Here is a 15262-nt window from a genome sequence, read left to right on the forward strand (position 1 = left end):
CACTCTCCTCGACCCCCCTCACCCCGGTCCCCACCGCTTCTTAGCATACTTGGAACAAGGACAGTTTACCTAACTGTCCACGCAGACCTCATGCAGCCGGCGGGTACATGTTGTCCCCCTGGCCCATTTATGGGCAGAATGTCTCGTGGGCCGTCATGACTGTTGATGTCGAGGACCCCTTCTGTTTTGGCCATGCTGAGCCGGCTTTTCTTCTGAACCTGAGAGTGGAAGCAGGTGTGGTGGCCGCCCAGCTGTGCTTTGCATAGTGAGTGAGGTTGGATTGCTCCAAGAGGGTTGTGTTAAGGATGCAGGCTCCTCCGCCTCCAAACGCCGGGGCTCTGGTCCTTGGACAGCTCTTGGTTCAAAGGACAGTTGCTTTGCTGTGGCCGGGGGGCCGCGTCTCACGTGACTGTGCTGGCCAGCGTGCCACCGTGACCATTTCCCAGGACGATCTCAGAATCTGTGCCCTGGGTGGTGCTATCTGTCTGGGGCTGGGCAAGGAGGACCTCGGAGCCTGATGAGTCTTCAGAAGCGGGTCTGCATCGATTTTCACACCAGGTCCTCTGTCTCCTGCCATTCGTAGATTTTGGGGCCTCTGACCGGGGCAGGTTTTGTATACCCAGGACTTCTGGGTTTGGGGAGGCCCCGAGTGGGGTTGGTTGTGGGACCTTTCGCTCAGTGTTACTGAGACAGATGAGGATCCAAAGTCATTCAGTCTGGAGGGTCGATCCTGGGGACTTCTGGCTGGCATCAAGGAACTTGGTCTTTAAGAAAGCAGCCAACTTGCAGCACCCTTGTAATCCTTCTCTTCTAGAGCAGAGGTTCTCAACTGGGGATACTGGTGATGTCTGGGGACATCTGTGGTTGTCATGACTGGGCTGCTCCTGACATCGAGGGGGTGGGGGCCAGGGGTGCTGCTCCACACCCCGCAGCGCCCAGGACGGTCCCCCACATAGGATGATCTGGTTCTGAATGTCCACAGTGCCAAGGGGGAGAGATCTTGGACTAGAGCCTGACCGGGAGGCCTGTGAGTACAGGGACTCCATCCCCAGACGCTGCATAGGGCCCGGCGAGGCTGGAGCTGTAGAATGCGGGGGTCCTGGCCGGTCCTGGGGGTTGGCAGAGCTGGGAAGGGAGTATTTGGCTCCCCCTTTTCTGCCCCAAGAGCTCCCTGTGGTCTGACTTATGCTCCCTCACAGGCCCCAGTGGCTTCTTGCTCGTCAGCTCCACTGATCACGGCCCTGCCCACCCCGCACTGGCCTACCCCAGGCTTTGGCCGCTTCGGAGCCTGCCTGGTGCAGGCAGGGAGTGTTTAAGTCAGGGGACAGGCGCGCAACCGGAGCCCCCCGAATGTGGCACTGACAGTCTTGACGGGACGTTGGTCGCCTGACCAGCATGTCCTGTGTTCTTGGCAGGTGACTACTCTCTCCTGCCTCAGTGTCCTCAGGTGTGAATAGAAGGAGAGAACGTGCTGTGCACCCTCCCGGCCTTGTTTCCTTTAGTCATCTGACTACTGTGAGTCGTAAAAAAAAAGTAGAACGTGGAACCCACTCGCCTGACTTCCTGTGCTTCCGCCTTCGTCCTTCACTCGCCCTCCTTTTATCATCTTATTTATTTTTGTTGGTAACAGCTTTCCTCAGATATAATTATTGTATTCCACAATTCACTCATTTAAGTTGTACAGTTGGGGGTTTTCAGTGTATTTACAAGGTTGTGCATGCATCACCACCATCTAGTTTAGAGCATCTCCATCTGCAGTCACTCCCCATCCCCTCCTCGGCCCCTGGCAACCACTAACCACTCTGTTTCTCTGGCTTTGCCTGTTCTGGGCGTTTCATATAAATGGAATCATACAGTATGTGGCCTTTCATGTTTGGCTTTTCTCACTGAGCATCGCATCTTTAAGGTTCGTTCACGTTGCAGCGTGTCCTCCCTTTTTTGTGGCTGGATAGTATTCCGTTGTATGGATGGGCCGTATTGTGTTTGTCCACCAGTTGGGGGGCCCTTGGGCCGTTGGCACCTTCTGCGTATTGCGAATGGAGCTGCTAGGAACAGCCGGGCACAGTTTCTTGTGGGGCGGCCCTGCTGTTTAATCGGGACTCAGATGCCTCTGCATGCAGTCCTTGGTGGCCTGCTCCTCGCCCTTAGCTTCCTGTCCTCATTTGCTGCTGAGGCCCAAGTCTGGCTCCTGACTGCAGGCCCACGCGGCCAGCAGCCAGTAGATCCTCTCCTGGGTGTCCTGCGGTGCATCCAGAAAAGGTTGCTCTTTCCACAGACCTGCCCTTCCCCCCCCTTACTTCCCCCAGCCTCACCTGGGTCCCTCCTTTCCGTCCCCCCCATCTTTCCAGAACCATCTGCATTCTCACCTGGGCAAGCAGGCCCCGTCTCCCTGCTCCCACCCCCCTCTGCCCAGTGCGCCACCGCCAGCCTGCAGACGCACATCTCATCAAGCCCCTCCACCCGTCCCTTCCCCACCTCCCTGCCACCAGCCGCCCAGGGCACAGCCCAGGAGCCTGCCATTCTGGCCTTGTCACCTTTTCCTCTTCCTGCCCCCAGTGTGCTCCTTACACCCCAGCCTCCCCAAACCATTCTTTCCAGACCCCCCCATGCCCTTCCCCAGATCAGAATGGGCCCAGGAACCATTGACCATCAGGGTGGGTCTCATCCCTACCAGGCATGACAGCCACCGCAGGAAGGGGGTCAGGCTGTATTTGCACTGGGTCCCACAGTGAGGAGGGGCCGCTGGGGGGAGGGGTGGAAGGATGGTGGGGGGAGGAGGAGGGAAAGATGAGGGTTGGGGCATGTCTGTCTGTCTGTCTGTCTCTCTGCACTTACAGAAGGGCTGAGCAGCTGAGAGGTCAGTGCTAGTCTTTCAAGCTGGGGGAGAGGGGGGAAGCAACTATTCCCCCTAAGGAGTTCCCTAAACCAGAGGGTCTCCACTGGTTTAGGTGGTTGTCAAACCTGGGGGTGGGACATCCAGTGGGCGGGGCCAGGGAAACTGCTCAACCCCCCACAGTGCCCAGGACGGCCCCCCACAGAGGAGGACCCACCTGAGTGTCAGCAGTGCCAGGGCTGCCCTAAACACTCTAGGCATTTCCTTCTGCCACCGCCCCCTGGGACCCATGGCGAGGAACCACGGTGAGACAGATTGAGGAAGCACTTTCTGTTGCTCAAGGCTGCCTGTGAGGGGGTGAGATCCCTGTCTCTGCAGGTGTGCAAGCGGATGCAGAGATGTGTAAGGGCTCTGGGGTCCTGATGGGACATCCAGCCTTGGATGGAGTCCCAAGAGTCAGGCCTCCGACATAAATCACAGTTTTGTGGCCCCCAAGTTGTTCTTCCTTTGCGTGGGGTTTGCATCATCTGGGTTGCTGCAGACCCAGACGCCTTTACGGTCTGAATGTTTCACCAAGTCAGACGGGAGTGGGTGCTTTGTGTGCTGAGAGGTGGGGGGATGAGAAACTGCGCTTCAGGCATCATTTCTGAGGTTTCGAGCAGCAATCTCACATGGGGTGGAGGTGCCCTGCTGCCAGCCGTGTGCTCTTGGGGGTGTTGTCACGGAGAAAAGAGGTGTTGACGGGATTCTCCTCTCCTTGAGGCTGTGAGCCCCGGGGTGGGCCATAACTCTGGCTCCCTGCTTTGCAGCTCCTGCACCTGCCTGCACACAGAAGGGCAGTAGCCTCAGGTGAATGAATGAATGAATGAGCAAACGAATGAAAGGAAGATGCTCCTCAGGGCCGTGCCACCAGGCCCCCCTCTCCTACTGGTTCCCTTCGGCCACTCGGGAAGACGCGCTGTCCCCCGTCCAGTGCCGGGCACAGTCCTTTCTGACTCTGGCTGTTCCCAGCCTTGTCCTTTGCTGTCCTTAGACATAAGGGGCCGCTAGATCGTTGTGTTTCCTCTGCGGGGGGAGGCCACTCCCTTCACAGGAGCCCAGGTCCTAGCCTTGTACAACCACAGCCAGCCCTCCAGCCCACAACCCTGCTCCTCCCACGTTCTCAGGACGGTCCTGCCTCCTCCAAGGGGAGACCAGTCCTTTTCACCTTCGGGGGCAGCATGGGAGAAGATGGGGCCCTGCCTGGTGGCCTGTGGCCACCAGGGTACCTCCCGTGCCGCACAGCCCACGTTACCGCGCGGTAGAGCAGGAAGCAGGGGCGTCTGGGACCTGTTGTGCGCCTGTCACTGAGCCCGTGAGACCAGCCCCCATTTCCTAGCGTCTCCTTTGGGTCTGGCCCTCTACCTGCTGCTTCACAGAAGCTGCACCCAGGTCACCGCAACACGTGCGGTGTTATCCCATTATCCCCCACTTTGAGATGAAGAGACTGAGGTTCAGAGAGGAGAAGTTGCTCACCCAAAGCCATGCAGCCAGTAAGGGTTGAAGCCAGGACTCAGAGCAGGTCTGTCCTTGTCTGCAGCCCGCCCTTTCTCATCCACCGTGCTGGGACTGGTTGACGATTGTGCGGGGAGGGGGCCGCCGGGCCGGCCTGCCTGGGCCCAGGAGGAAGAGGCAGAGCCAGACCCTGACTGTAGCGGAAGAGTGGACGACCCACATTTTCTGGTTGGGTCTCTCATGTGGGACTTTTCCCCCAACCCCTCAGAGACCGGCTGGAAGAAGACGACCAGCCCCCCGCCTTTCTCGGGGGCTGGTAGTCAGGAAGCCAGGGATGGGCACCAGAGCCAGCCCCGGTCTCCAGGTTCTTCCGCCTGCATGCTTCCGGAAAGGAGGGCGCTTCCCCGAGGTGTTGGGCCCGTTGAAAGTCTGTGCCCCGAGATGACGGTTCTCAGGGAGCCCCAGCCGTTTGTCACCATGATCCCTAATTGGATGGCTCCTGCTGGGGCAGGCCGGCGGCCGTGATGACCGGTCCTGAGTGGGCCTTGGGGCTTTAGATGGCTGGACTGCTGGTGCTGGGCCTGGGGAGCCTCTCACTGCGGAGCCCGAGCAGCCATGGGCAGGTGGGGGCAGGCGGGATGGAGCGCCCGAGCCCCTCTTTTGTGGAATGGAGATAGGGTGGCACCTGGGGACCAAGTTGAGTCAAGCACCTGGACTGCTTGGCGCTGTGCTGGCTGCTGGAGGGGCACAGGTGTGCTTCGTGTCACTGCTCTCACTGTCCGCATCTGTGCTCTGATGCTCTCCCCACAGGGCCAGGAGCAGTGCCCCGTCCGCCTGGGATGCAGTGCCCACACTGGACCTGGCAGGGCGGCGTGCCCAGGCCCCTGCTGGCATGCTTTCTTCCCCTCCCTTCCCTGCGCCCCGTGTGGGGAGCTGGTGTGACCAGCCCCCCCGAGGCCAGAGTTACCCTCACTCGGGGTGATCCTGCACCCCGCCCCCCCCAAGGGGACACTAGGCTACGTATGCGGACATCTGTGATCCACACAACTTGGAGGGAGTCTCCCCTGACATTGAGCAGGTGGGGGCCAGGGAGGCTGCTCCACACCCCGCAGCGCCCAGGATGGCCCAGATGTCAGCGGTGCCGCGGGCAGGCGGGCAGGCAGGCAGGCGGCCACATGCCACACCAGACCGTGCTCAGCCTGAGCAGAGTCATGAACCACGTCACACGGTATCTCCTTGGCCTCCGAGCCTGCAGCAGGAAAACAGCAGGACCGGTTTTAAAGATAAGCAAAGGCCTTGAGGGACTTGCAGTTTGAGCACTGCTGGAAGCAGTGCTGGCTGGGCCCCTCCAGGCCTGGCGTGGACTAGTGGAGGGTGTGCCCAGGATGCTGCCCTACGCACCGCACACCCCCCGGGGAGGCCTTGACAGTGACAGTCAGAGGGGCTGCACTGTCATGGGTCTTGCCCCACATGCCCCTGCCTGACCTCCTTTCCTCCTCTGTGGGCTGGGGAGGGAGGGCCTGTTCCTGCCCACACCTGGGGGCTGGCAGTGACCTGAGGTGAAAGCTTGCTCTTGGTATTGTTCCTCACGTGGGACCCCAGCCGCCTCCGGCTCCAGCTGGAAGGAGGGCTCGTGGGGCTGGGGCACTGGCTTATCTTCAGGCCCCTTGGTCCTTGCTAACCCCAGGGCCAGCCCATGCCCCATCATCTTACCAGGGAGCCTCCCTGGCCTGGCCCTACAGGGCCCTCCCCCAGCACTGCAGACACGGGGGTCGGGTCATTCTCTGGGGACGGGGGTGGGGCGCATCCCAGGTGCTGGGATGTAGAGCAGCATCCCGGGCACCCACGGTCCTGACAACCACAGACATCCTCAGACCTGGCCCGGTGTCCCCTGAGGGCAGAACCACCCTGGTGAGGACCCCTGGGTTGTACTGACAGGGAACCTCCTGCTGAGCATCTGGTGCCTGGAACCCTGGCGCGCTGTAGGGCCGAGCAAGGTCAGGGTAGCGAGGAGCTGCAGGGAAGGCCTCCTCAGGAGGGGCAGCCAGCTCTTGACAGCCGGCTTGAAAGCAAGGGCCCTGCTCTGTCACTGGGACCTCTTCATCCAGCATGAGTCGACCTCACTCTCGGAGAGGGCCGGGGCTGGGGGTGAACGTGAGGAGCGCACAGGAGGGCAGCCCTGAGGGGTCAGGTGGTCTGTGACACGTGCAGACCCTACTCCTAGCCTTGTAGGGACCTCATTCTGTCCCTTCAGGTGACAGGATCATGCCCATTTCCCAGAGGCCTAGGCTGAGGCTCGGAGACTGAAGGCTAGTCTGAAGCAATGAGAGAAGGTGTGGGCCGCCTGGCTCTTCATTCTGGGGGCCACGAGGGGTAAAGAGGAGACCCACCTTAAGGGCTAGCTTGGCGGGTGGGCGAGCCTCCCAGTGACAGTGCAGAGGGGGCAGTGGCAGCCAGCGACTGAGAACCCCAGCCCACCTCACAGACTGCGGACACCAGCCTGCAGGTGCCGGCTTCCGGGCAGAGCGTCTCCAGGGCCAGGGTTCTGGCCCCCCTGAGCAGGCTCTCATCGCTTCCTTCCCCGCTCTGTCCCCCAAGGCAGCTCTAAACCCCCTGCAGCCTGGGGGAGCCTTTCTCAGCCGCTGTGCTCGGGACTTCTTTTCAACAGAAAAGTCACTACTCTCTCTCTGCCTTTTACTAGGAAACTTTGCAGACACACAGCAAAGGTGGCAGAGCGTTCCCCTGCACAGCCAGCCATGCCCCTGCTGCCCAGACTCTTCTGGTCTCGAGCTGGGGCATGCATGGTCCCCGCTCTCCCCAGCTGCTCGTTTCTTTGAATGGCCGGGCGAGTTCCCTGATGCAGAATCCAAGAAGCACAGAGTGACAAGGCAGGAGGACCAGGGCTTCCTTCCTCTCCTGACCCCGTCCTCTAGTTCCTCTTCCCCAGCCGACCTTCCCAAACCTTCCAGAAATAGCTTGTTCTACACAGCATGTTGTCACGTGCACTGGGTCCCAAAGACCCCCCCCCCTTTTACTGCAGTGCCTCCTGTGGGGAGATGGGCCACACCCTTCAGGTAGACGTCTGGTCTGTAGACTTCTCTTGTCCCCTGCTTTCCTAAGCAGACTGCGGAGAAATCGCCGTACACAGGGTTTTGCCCACGCGCGCCAGAGTTTCTAAGGGTAAATTCTTAGAAGTCAGAGAGGATGTGCGTTTTTAGATTCTGAAAGCAGTTGCCAAACTCCGGCTCCTGCCAAGAGTGGGCGCGAGGGTGCGTCATCTGATCTTGGAGCTGCTTGGGGAGAGGAGGGAGCGGGCTCTGGGCTGGGTTCGCAGCCCTCGGGCCGCGCGTGCAGCCGAGCCTCTTTTTCCAGGAACCGTTTGTTTGTATCCTCTGCTGCTTTGGTCTGTCCTGAGGATGGCAGGTACTTTTCCCGGTTGTGTCGTTCTTTTTTTAGAAAACTGTGTTTGTGGTGTATTTGCTTGCAGACACTTTTCATTTCTCCACACGTGAATTCATCAGCCTTTTCTCTCAGGGCTTCGGACTCTTCTGGTCTTCTGCAGTGCGGCAAGCAGCAGTCTTAGAGGAGGTGGGCGGGCGTCCCTGAGGTCCTGGGACCGAGGACTCTCTCGGATGCCACCTCCACTCTCTAGAATAGGCCGCTTGCAGCCTGGCGGAGCCGCAGGCCCTCGGCTCCGAGAATGGGCTGGAGCGGGGGCTCAGACCAGTTTTGTCGCCAGCATCATGTGGTTTGGGTATGACTGCGGCCGGCCAATACTGCGAGTTCCTCCAGAGATCTTGGTTGAGGCCCTTGGCGTCTGTCTACCTCCTCACTGAGACAACCTGGGTGTGCGGGGCGGGTGCCCCTGAGGGCACTGGCTTGTCACTTTATTTATTTATTTAACATCTGTATTGGAGTATAATTGTTTTACAATGGTGTGTTAGTTTCTGCTTTGCTACAAAATGAATCATATGAATCAGTTATGTATATACATATGTTCCCATATCTCTTCCGTCTTGCGTCTCCCTCCCTCCCACCCTCCCTATTTCACCCCTCCAGCCGGTCACAAAGCACCAAGCTGATCTCCCTGTGCAATGCGGCTGCTTCCCGCTAGCTATCTACCTTACGTTTGGTAGTGTATATATGTCCATGCCTCTGTCTCGCTTTGTCACAGCTTACCCTTCCCCCTCCCCATATCCTCAAGTCCATTCTCTAGTAGGTCTGTGTCTTTATTCCTGTCTTACCCCTAGGCTCTTCATGACATTTTTTTTTCTTAAATTCCATATTTATGTGTTAGCATACGGCATTTGTCTCTCTCTTTCTGACTTACTTCACTCTGTATGACAGACTCTAGGTCTATCCACCTCATTACAAATAGTTCAATTTCATTTCTTTTTATGGCTGAGTAATATTCCATTGTATATATGTGCCACATCTTCTTTATCCATTCATCCGATGATGGACACTTAGGTTGTTTCCACCTCCGGGCTATTGTAAATAGAGCTGCAATGAACATTTTAGTACATGACTCTTTTTGAATTATGGTTTTCTCAGGGTATATGCCCAGTAGTGGGATTGCTGGGTCATATGGTAGTTCTATTTGTAGTTTTTTAAGGAACCTCCATACTGTTCTCCACAGTGGCTGTATCAATTTACATTCCTACCAACAGTGCAAGAGGGTTCCCTTTTCTCCACACCCTCTCCAGCATTTATTGTTTCTAGATTTTTTGATGATGGCCATTCTGACTGGTGTGAGATGATACATCATTGTAGTTTTGATTTGCATTTCTCTAATGAATAGTGATGTTGAGCATTCTTTCATGTGTTTATTGGCAGTCCGTATATCTTCTTTAGAGAAATGTCTATTTAGGTCTTCTGCCCATTTTTGGACGGGGTTGTTTTTTTGTTATTAAGCTGCATGAGCTGCTTATAAATTTTGGAGATTAATCCTTTGTCAGTTGCTTCATTTGCAAATATTTTCTCCCATTCTGAGGGTTGTCTTTTCGTCTTGTTTATGGTTTCCTTTGCTGTGCAAAAGCTTTGAAGTTTCATTAGGTCCCATTTGTTTATTTTTGTTTTTATTTCCATTTCTCTAGGAGGTGGGTCAAAAAGGATCTTGCTGTGATTTATGTCACAGAGTGTCCTACCTATGTTTTCCTCTAAGAGTTTGATAGTTTCTGGCCTTACATTTAGGTCTTTAATCCATTTTGAGCTTATTTTTGTGTATAGTGTTAGGGAGTGATCTAATTTCATACTTTTACATGTACCTGTCCAGTTTTCCCAGCACCACTTATTGAAGAGGCTGTCCTTTCTCCACTGTACATTCCTGCCTCCTTTATCAAAGATAGGGTGACCATATGTGCGTGGGTTTATCTCTGGGCTTTCTACCCTGTTCCATTGATCTATGTTTCTCTTTTTGTGCCAGTACCATACTGTCTTGATTACTGTAGCTTTGTAGTATAGTCTGAAGTCAGGGAGCCTGATTCCTCCAGCTCCATTTTTCGTTCTCAAGATTGCTTTGGCTATTCGGGGTCTTTTGTGTTTCCATACAAATTGTGAAATTTTTTGTTCTAGTTCTGTGAAAAATGCCAGTGATAGTTTGATAGGGATTGCATTGAATCTGTAGATTGCTTTGGGTAGTAGAGTCATTTTCACAATGTTGATTCTTCCAATCCAAGAACATGGTATATCTCTCCATCTATTTGTATCGTCTTTAATTTCTTTCATCAGTGTCTCATAATTTTCTGCATACAGGTCTTTTGTCTCCTTAGGTAGGTTTATTCCTAGATATTTTATTCTTTTTCTTGCAATGGTAAATGGGAGTGCTTTCTTGATTTCACTTTCAGATTTTTCATCATTAGTGTATAGGAATGCCAGAGATTTCTGTGCATTAATTTTGTATCCTGCTACTTTACCAAATTCATTGATTAGCTCTAGCAGTTTTCTGGTAGCATCTTTAGGATTCTCTATGTATAGTATCACGTCATCTGCAAACAGTGACAGCTTTACTTCTTCTTTTCCGATTTGGATTCCTTTTATTTCCTTTTCTTCTCTGATTGCTGTGGCTAAAACTTCCAAAACTATGTTGAATAAGAGTGGTGAGAGTGGGCAACCTTGTCTTGTTCCTGATCTTAGTGGAAATGCTTTCAGTTTTTCACCATTGAGGACGATGTTGGCTGTGGGTTTGTCATATAGGCTGGCTTGTCACTTTAGAAAAGAGAGCAGCATCCATGGTGGGGTGCGTCCTCTGCATCTACAAGGGCAGAGCTTGAGAAGGCGTTAGTCCCAGAGCCCCTGCACCCGTGCCCACGCCTCCGCGAGTCCCTCTGTGAGGGGTCGGGTCTCGGAGACATGATCCTGGGCTGGATGCTGGCACCTGACGGCCCCACACACTCACCCACCGCCCAATCTGGACCTCGCGTCCGCCTTGGCCCTCCGTAGACAGCTGGCCGCTGTGGTGTGCTGCCACCGGCATGGCTCCTCTTCCCCTGGTGACTTGTCTCTGGCTCGCCGCCCCGCTAGGCAGGGAGCTCAGCACGGTGGGACTGTGTCCTCGCTGCCTGCTTCAGCCTAGCACCCGCCCCAGGCCTGAGGGTGCTCAGAAAACATGGGATTGGTGGGGTGAATGAAGACTCTCCGACAGACGCGTGAGCTGCACGGGCTGGGGCAGAGAGCATGCCTCTAAGGGCCCACGTTGAGGACACCCTCTTGGCAGCCACCACTCCCTGAAGATCAGCAAAGGTGGTCTTGGTGCTCTACCTTCCTCCGCCTGCCCCTGGTGTGTGCGTGTCCTGCAGTTGTTGTAACAAATTATTACAAACTCAGTGGCTTAAAACAACAGAAATTTATTCACACAGTCCTGGAAGTCAGGAGACTGGCTCGGGCCTCACGGGGCTAAAATCCAGGCGTGGGCAGGGCTAGTCCTCCCGGAGGCTCCAGGGAAGCATCTGTTCCCGCCTTTTCTAGCTTCTAGAGGCGCCGCCTTCCTGGCTCGCGGCCCCTCCTGCATCCTCACAGCCAGCAGCGCAGCATCTCCCGTCTCTCTCTGCCTCTGACCCTCCGCCTCCACTGGGCCCCCCGGGACATCCCCATCCCAGGGGCCTTAACCCCATCTGCAAAGCCCGTTCTGCCATACAAAGGAACATACCCAGAGGCTGGGGACTAGGAACATCTCTGACCCTCAACAGACACATCTGTCAGCAGTGAGACGTCCGCCAGCTGCACGGGCTTCTGTAGACTGTCCCGTTGGGACGTCGCGGGCAGATGGAGGGGGGTGCGCCACACTGGGCGTACTCGCTGGACTCGGATTCAGCGCACCCCCTGTGCAAGGACACGTGGTGTCTTAGGAGCAGCTTCTTTGCGCATCCCAGGAGACTAGTCTCCCGCCCCATGTGCTCCGAGATGACCGCGGTGCTTTAGGCTCTGCTTAGGTTCTGGCGTGCGGGCGGCATCCGAGCTGTTGTCTGGGCCCTGCCGTCTGACCACGTAGGGAGCCGCTGGGGTCTTTGGCACGGTGACTTTGGTCTGTGAACGGAGGGGCCGTGGTTTCCGTCGGAAGTGAGCTCACGTGGACCGAGAGGCTTAGACGGCTGATGAGGAGGCCCCTCGTTCCCCTGGGCCCCGCCGGCCCCGAGCTGTAGCCTAGCAGTGGGGGCCCTGGAGGTGGTACTGCCGAGCGCACAGCCGAGTGTGCCTGCACCTGCTCTCCCGAGGGCTCACTGCCCGGCGGGCGGCACACGAGGCCCTGGTCAGGGCCGCCGTGGTTGACCACACACGTTGGGCCAGGAAGTTAGCCAGGCTCTCTGAGCCTTATTTCCGTGTCTGCAGAGCAGGGACAGCCAACTGGCCCAACTCTGGAGCTGCTAGAACAGGGCCGTGACAGCTCTTCCTGGTGTCCAGCCCCACTCGAAGCCCGTTCACGGGCCACTCAGTCACCGAGGACGCCGGCCCTGCTGGGGCTTGGTTCTGGCTTGCACTTGGCCTGGCACTGTGGTGCGAGACGGCCGGGTCCGCGCTTGGGAAACGGTCCCCTGAATGGGTGTCTCCCCCCCAGGCCAGATGCTCAGATGGGCGCCTTTGTGTCCCGCTATGGCTCTGCTGCCCAGGAGCGGTCGGGTGTGGTGAGGGCTTGCGGGGGGCCCTGGGTGGGCGCGTTGGGAGGGGGAGGTCAAGACCAGAGACAGAGACAGCCATCCGTCATTTCAGAGACTATGTTCTGGGGCCAGAATGGACAAGATGTGTCTAGGGACCCCTGCTGGGGCAGGAAGCCGTTGGCCAACAAGGGGGTGCCTGCTCCCAAAGGTTTACCTGAAATGAGGAGGGGGCGGAGGTGTTGCAACCCTGCTTCTCACTGAAGCAGGAAGCCCGCTGTCTGTCGATGACAGGGCATGGGTGGCTCTGGGCCAGCACGGGCTCAGAAGGGCCCCAGGCTGAGTGGAGGGAGGGCCGTGGGCACGGGGGCGGGTGGGCATCCAGGCAGGAGCCCTGTCTATTCCCCCACCTGACCCCTTGCCCAGCTTCAACAGCCTCATCTTTGCGAGGGGGTACAGGCATCCAGTTCACAGGGCCGCGTGGAGGGAACACGGAGTAAGATAGGCACGCTGAGGTGACCAGTGGCTGTGTTACTGTCCCGTGGGGTCTAACCCGACTGGCTCTGCTTCGGCCGAGCATCTGGCTTTGGGCCAAAGCCACACCAAGGCAGCCCTGTGCATCACATAATCCCGGTGAGGGACAAGGACCTGACAGGCTCGTGCCGGTGCTTCAGCCCAGGGTTAGGCCCAGGAGCTCGGAGAGGCCATTTGGGGGCACGAAAGTAGCAGTTCAGCAGATCGGCCTGAGTGTCTCGTAGTCTCCTGGTCACACAGAGAGACGCGAGCGCTGGACTTTCCTCAGGTGTCTTTTTTTTTTTTAAGGGCAAACGTTCTCTCTGGTTTACTTTCTGTCTGTATGGACTTGACAGCTCTGGGACCTCTCATGAGTGGAATCACACAGTATGTGGCCTTTTGTGTCTGGCTTATTTCACTCAGCATCATGTCCTTAAGGTTCATCCATGGTGTAGCAGGTGTCAGAATCTCCTTCCTTTTCAAGGCTGAGTAATATTCCAGGGTGGGGATGGAGCATGCCTTGTTTATCCGTTCACTGTGGGTGACACTTGGGTTGTTTCTCTTCTTAGCTTTTGTAAATAGTACTGGTAAGAGCCTTTGAACATTAGCTTCTGTGTGGGTCTGTTTCCTTTCTCTGGGGTGTATATCTCAAAGTGCAGTTGCTGGGTCACGTGGCTGTGTGTATTTGATTTCTTGAGGAGCTCACAGGGGCAAGGGGATGGGGAGGGAATGTTTCATGGGGACAGGGTTTCAGTTTGGGAAGACGAGAAAGTTCTAGAGGTGGATGGTGGGGATGGTTGCCCAACAACGTGAATGGACTGAATGCCGCTGAGCTGTGCACCTAAAAATGGTGAAGATGGTGAATTTTATGTTACGTATATTTTACCCTCAATTTTTTTTTTTTTAACCCTCATTTTTTTTTTTTTTTTTTTTTTAAAGGCAAGTGTGGAGGGTACTACACCTAGGAATTTGTATTTGTAAACTTAATTTCTGGCCAGCCTTCACTTTTCCAATTCTTGATACTTGGTCGGTTGTCAGAGCAGCGCCGGCCTGGAGGCTCGGGGGCCGGAACTAGCCAGCACTGCCTGCGTCCAGCCCTCGGGCTGCAGCCGGAAGCGTAGGGTGACCGTGATGGCGCGAGGCCGGGGGGTAGGGGCAGAGCAGGCGCAGGGCAGGAGGCTGTGCTGGGGGGGGGGGGGGCCCTCGGCGCCGCCCCCCGCCCCAAGCCTCAGGCATCCCTGGACTCTGGCCTGCCATCCCCCGGGAAGGGCACCCTGCCCTCTGAGGCGTCTGCTCTTCCCTCCCTGGAATGCTCCTCGGCGCCCCTCGCTGCCGCACTCTTGCTCCTCTTCCTCAGAGGCCTCCCCAGGCGGTCGGGGGAGCTGGTGGGAGCTGGGCAGAGGCGTGTGTCCGCTGGAGGCCACCATCCCCCGCCCCAGCAGGCCCTGCGCCCGGTCAGCTCCGCAGACCCCGACTGACGGGCCGCCCTGCCTCCCTCACAGGGGCGAGGACGAGGCCCCAGGGGCGGCTCACGGCCTCGAGCGTCTGAAGCAGGAAGGCGACGAGATGGGTGCCTGTGGGGGATGGGGGGGCCTGGGGTAAGCGGGCGACTGGCCAGAACCAGGACAAAGGCGTGCGGGCCTGGTGGAAGGTTCCTGCAGAACAACCAGAGAGGAGCCTGTTTGTCCCTGTCACGTCCCGCTGGGCTCCTGGGAGGGAAGGGCCCCCACCTGGCAGGGGACTTGGCTGTCCCCGAGGAGCGCCCTGTGCTCGCCAGGCGGCAGTGGGGACCGCTGCCTGCTGGCGCCGACCTCTCCCGCCCTTCCCGCCCAGGCTGACGGCCGCCATGGACCAGGACTACGAGCGGCGCCTCCTCCGGCAGATCGTCATCCAGAACGAGAACACGATGCCGAGCGTGAGTACCCAGGGCTGCCCCGCCGGCGCTGTCCGGGCCCGCTGGAGCCGGGGAGAGTTGGGGCGCAGGGGGGCGGGCAGCTGCTGGGCTTTGGCCCTCGGAGAACAGAGGTGCCGACAGGCGACAAACACGTCCTCCCCCTCGGCGGCATGGCCACGCCAGGTGTGAGATCCCCCCAGCACCTCCCTGCACTGCCCTCCGTTGCCGGGGCCACAGACCCCTCATCCTCGTGGGCAGCCAGGGCAGAGGAGTGATGGTGGCACGGGAGGGCCCTGTTTTGCTCTTTCCTGCGTCCCCACTCCCTCCGCCGTGTTGTGTTTCTCTGTCCTGGGCTCCCGACACGTTGCAGGCTGTGCCCGCCAGTTCTCAGCGCTCTCAGCTCCGTGCTGGGCCGTCCAGGGCGGGGCCCTTCCTGCC

The 15262-nt window shown here is 57.4% G+C and overlaps 1 protein-coding gene across 3 annotated transcripts in view; it reads left to right on the forward strand.

Moving 5' to 3' along the window:
• The window catches only part of FZR1 (fizzy and cell division cycle 20 related 1), a 28872-nt gene that overhangs the window by 7554 nt on the left and 6056 nt on the right, over positions 1-15262 (forward strand). For all 3 annotated transcript variants that reach the window (XM_067734296.1, XM_067734295.1, XM_067734297.1), the window contains exon 2: positions 14764-14845. In XM_067734296.1, the coding sequence (XP_067590397.1) occupies positions 14777-14845 (69 nt within the window). In that variant the 5' untranslated portion in view covers positions 14764-14776. The remainder of the gene's footprint in view (positions 1-14763; positions 14846-15262) is intronic.

The sequence above is a fragment of the Pseudorca crassidens genome, chromosome 3 (genome assembly GCF_039906515.1).
Source record: "Pseudorca crassidens isolate mPseCra1 chromosome 3, mPseCra1.hap1, whole genome shotgun sequence".
NCBI classification, from domain to species: domain Eukaryota; kingdom Metazoa; phylum Chordata; class Mammalia; order Artiodactyla; family Delphinidae; genus Pseudorca; species Pseudorca crassidens.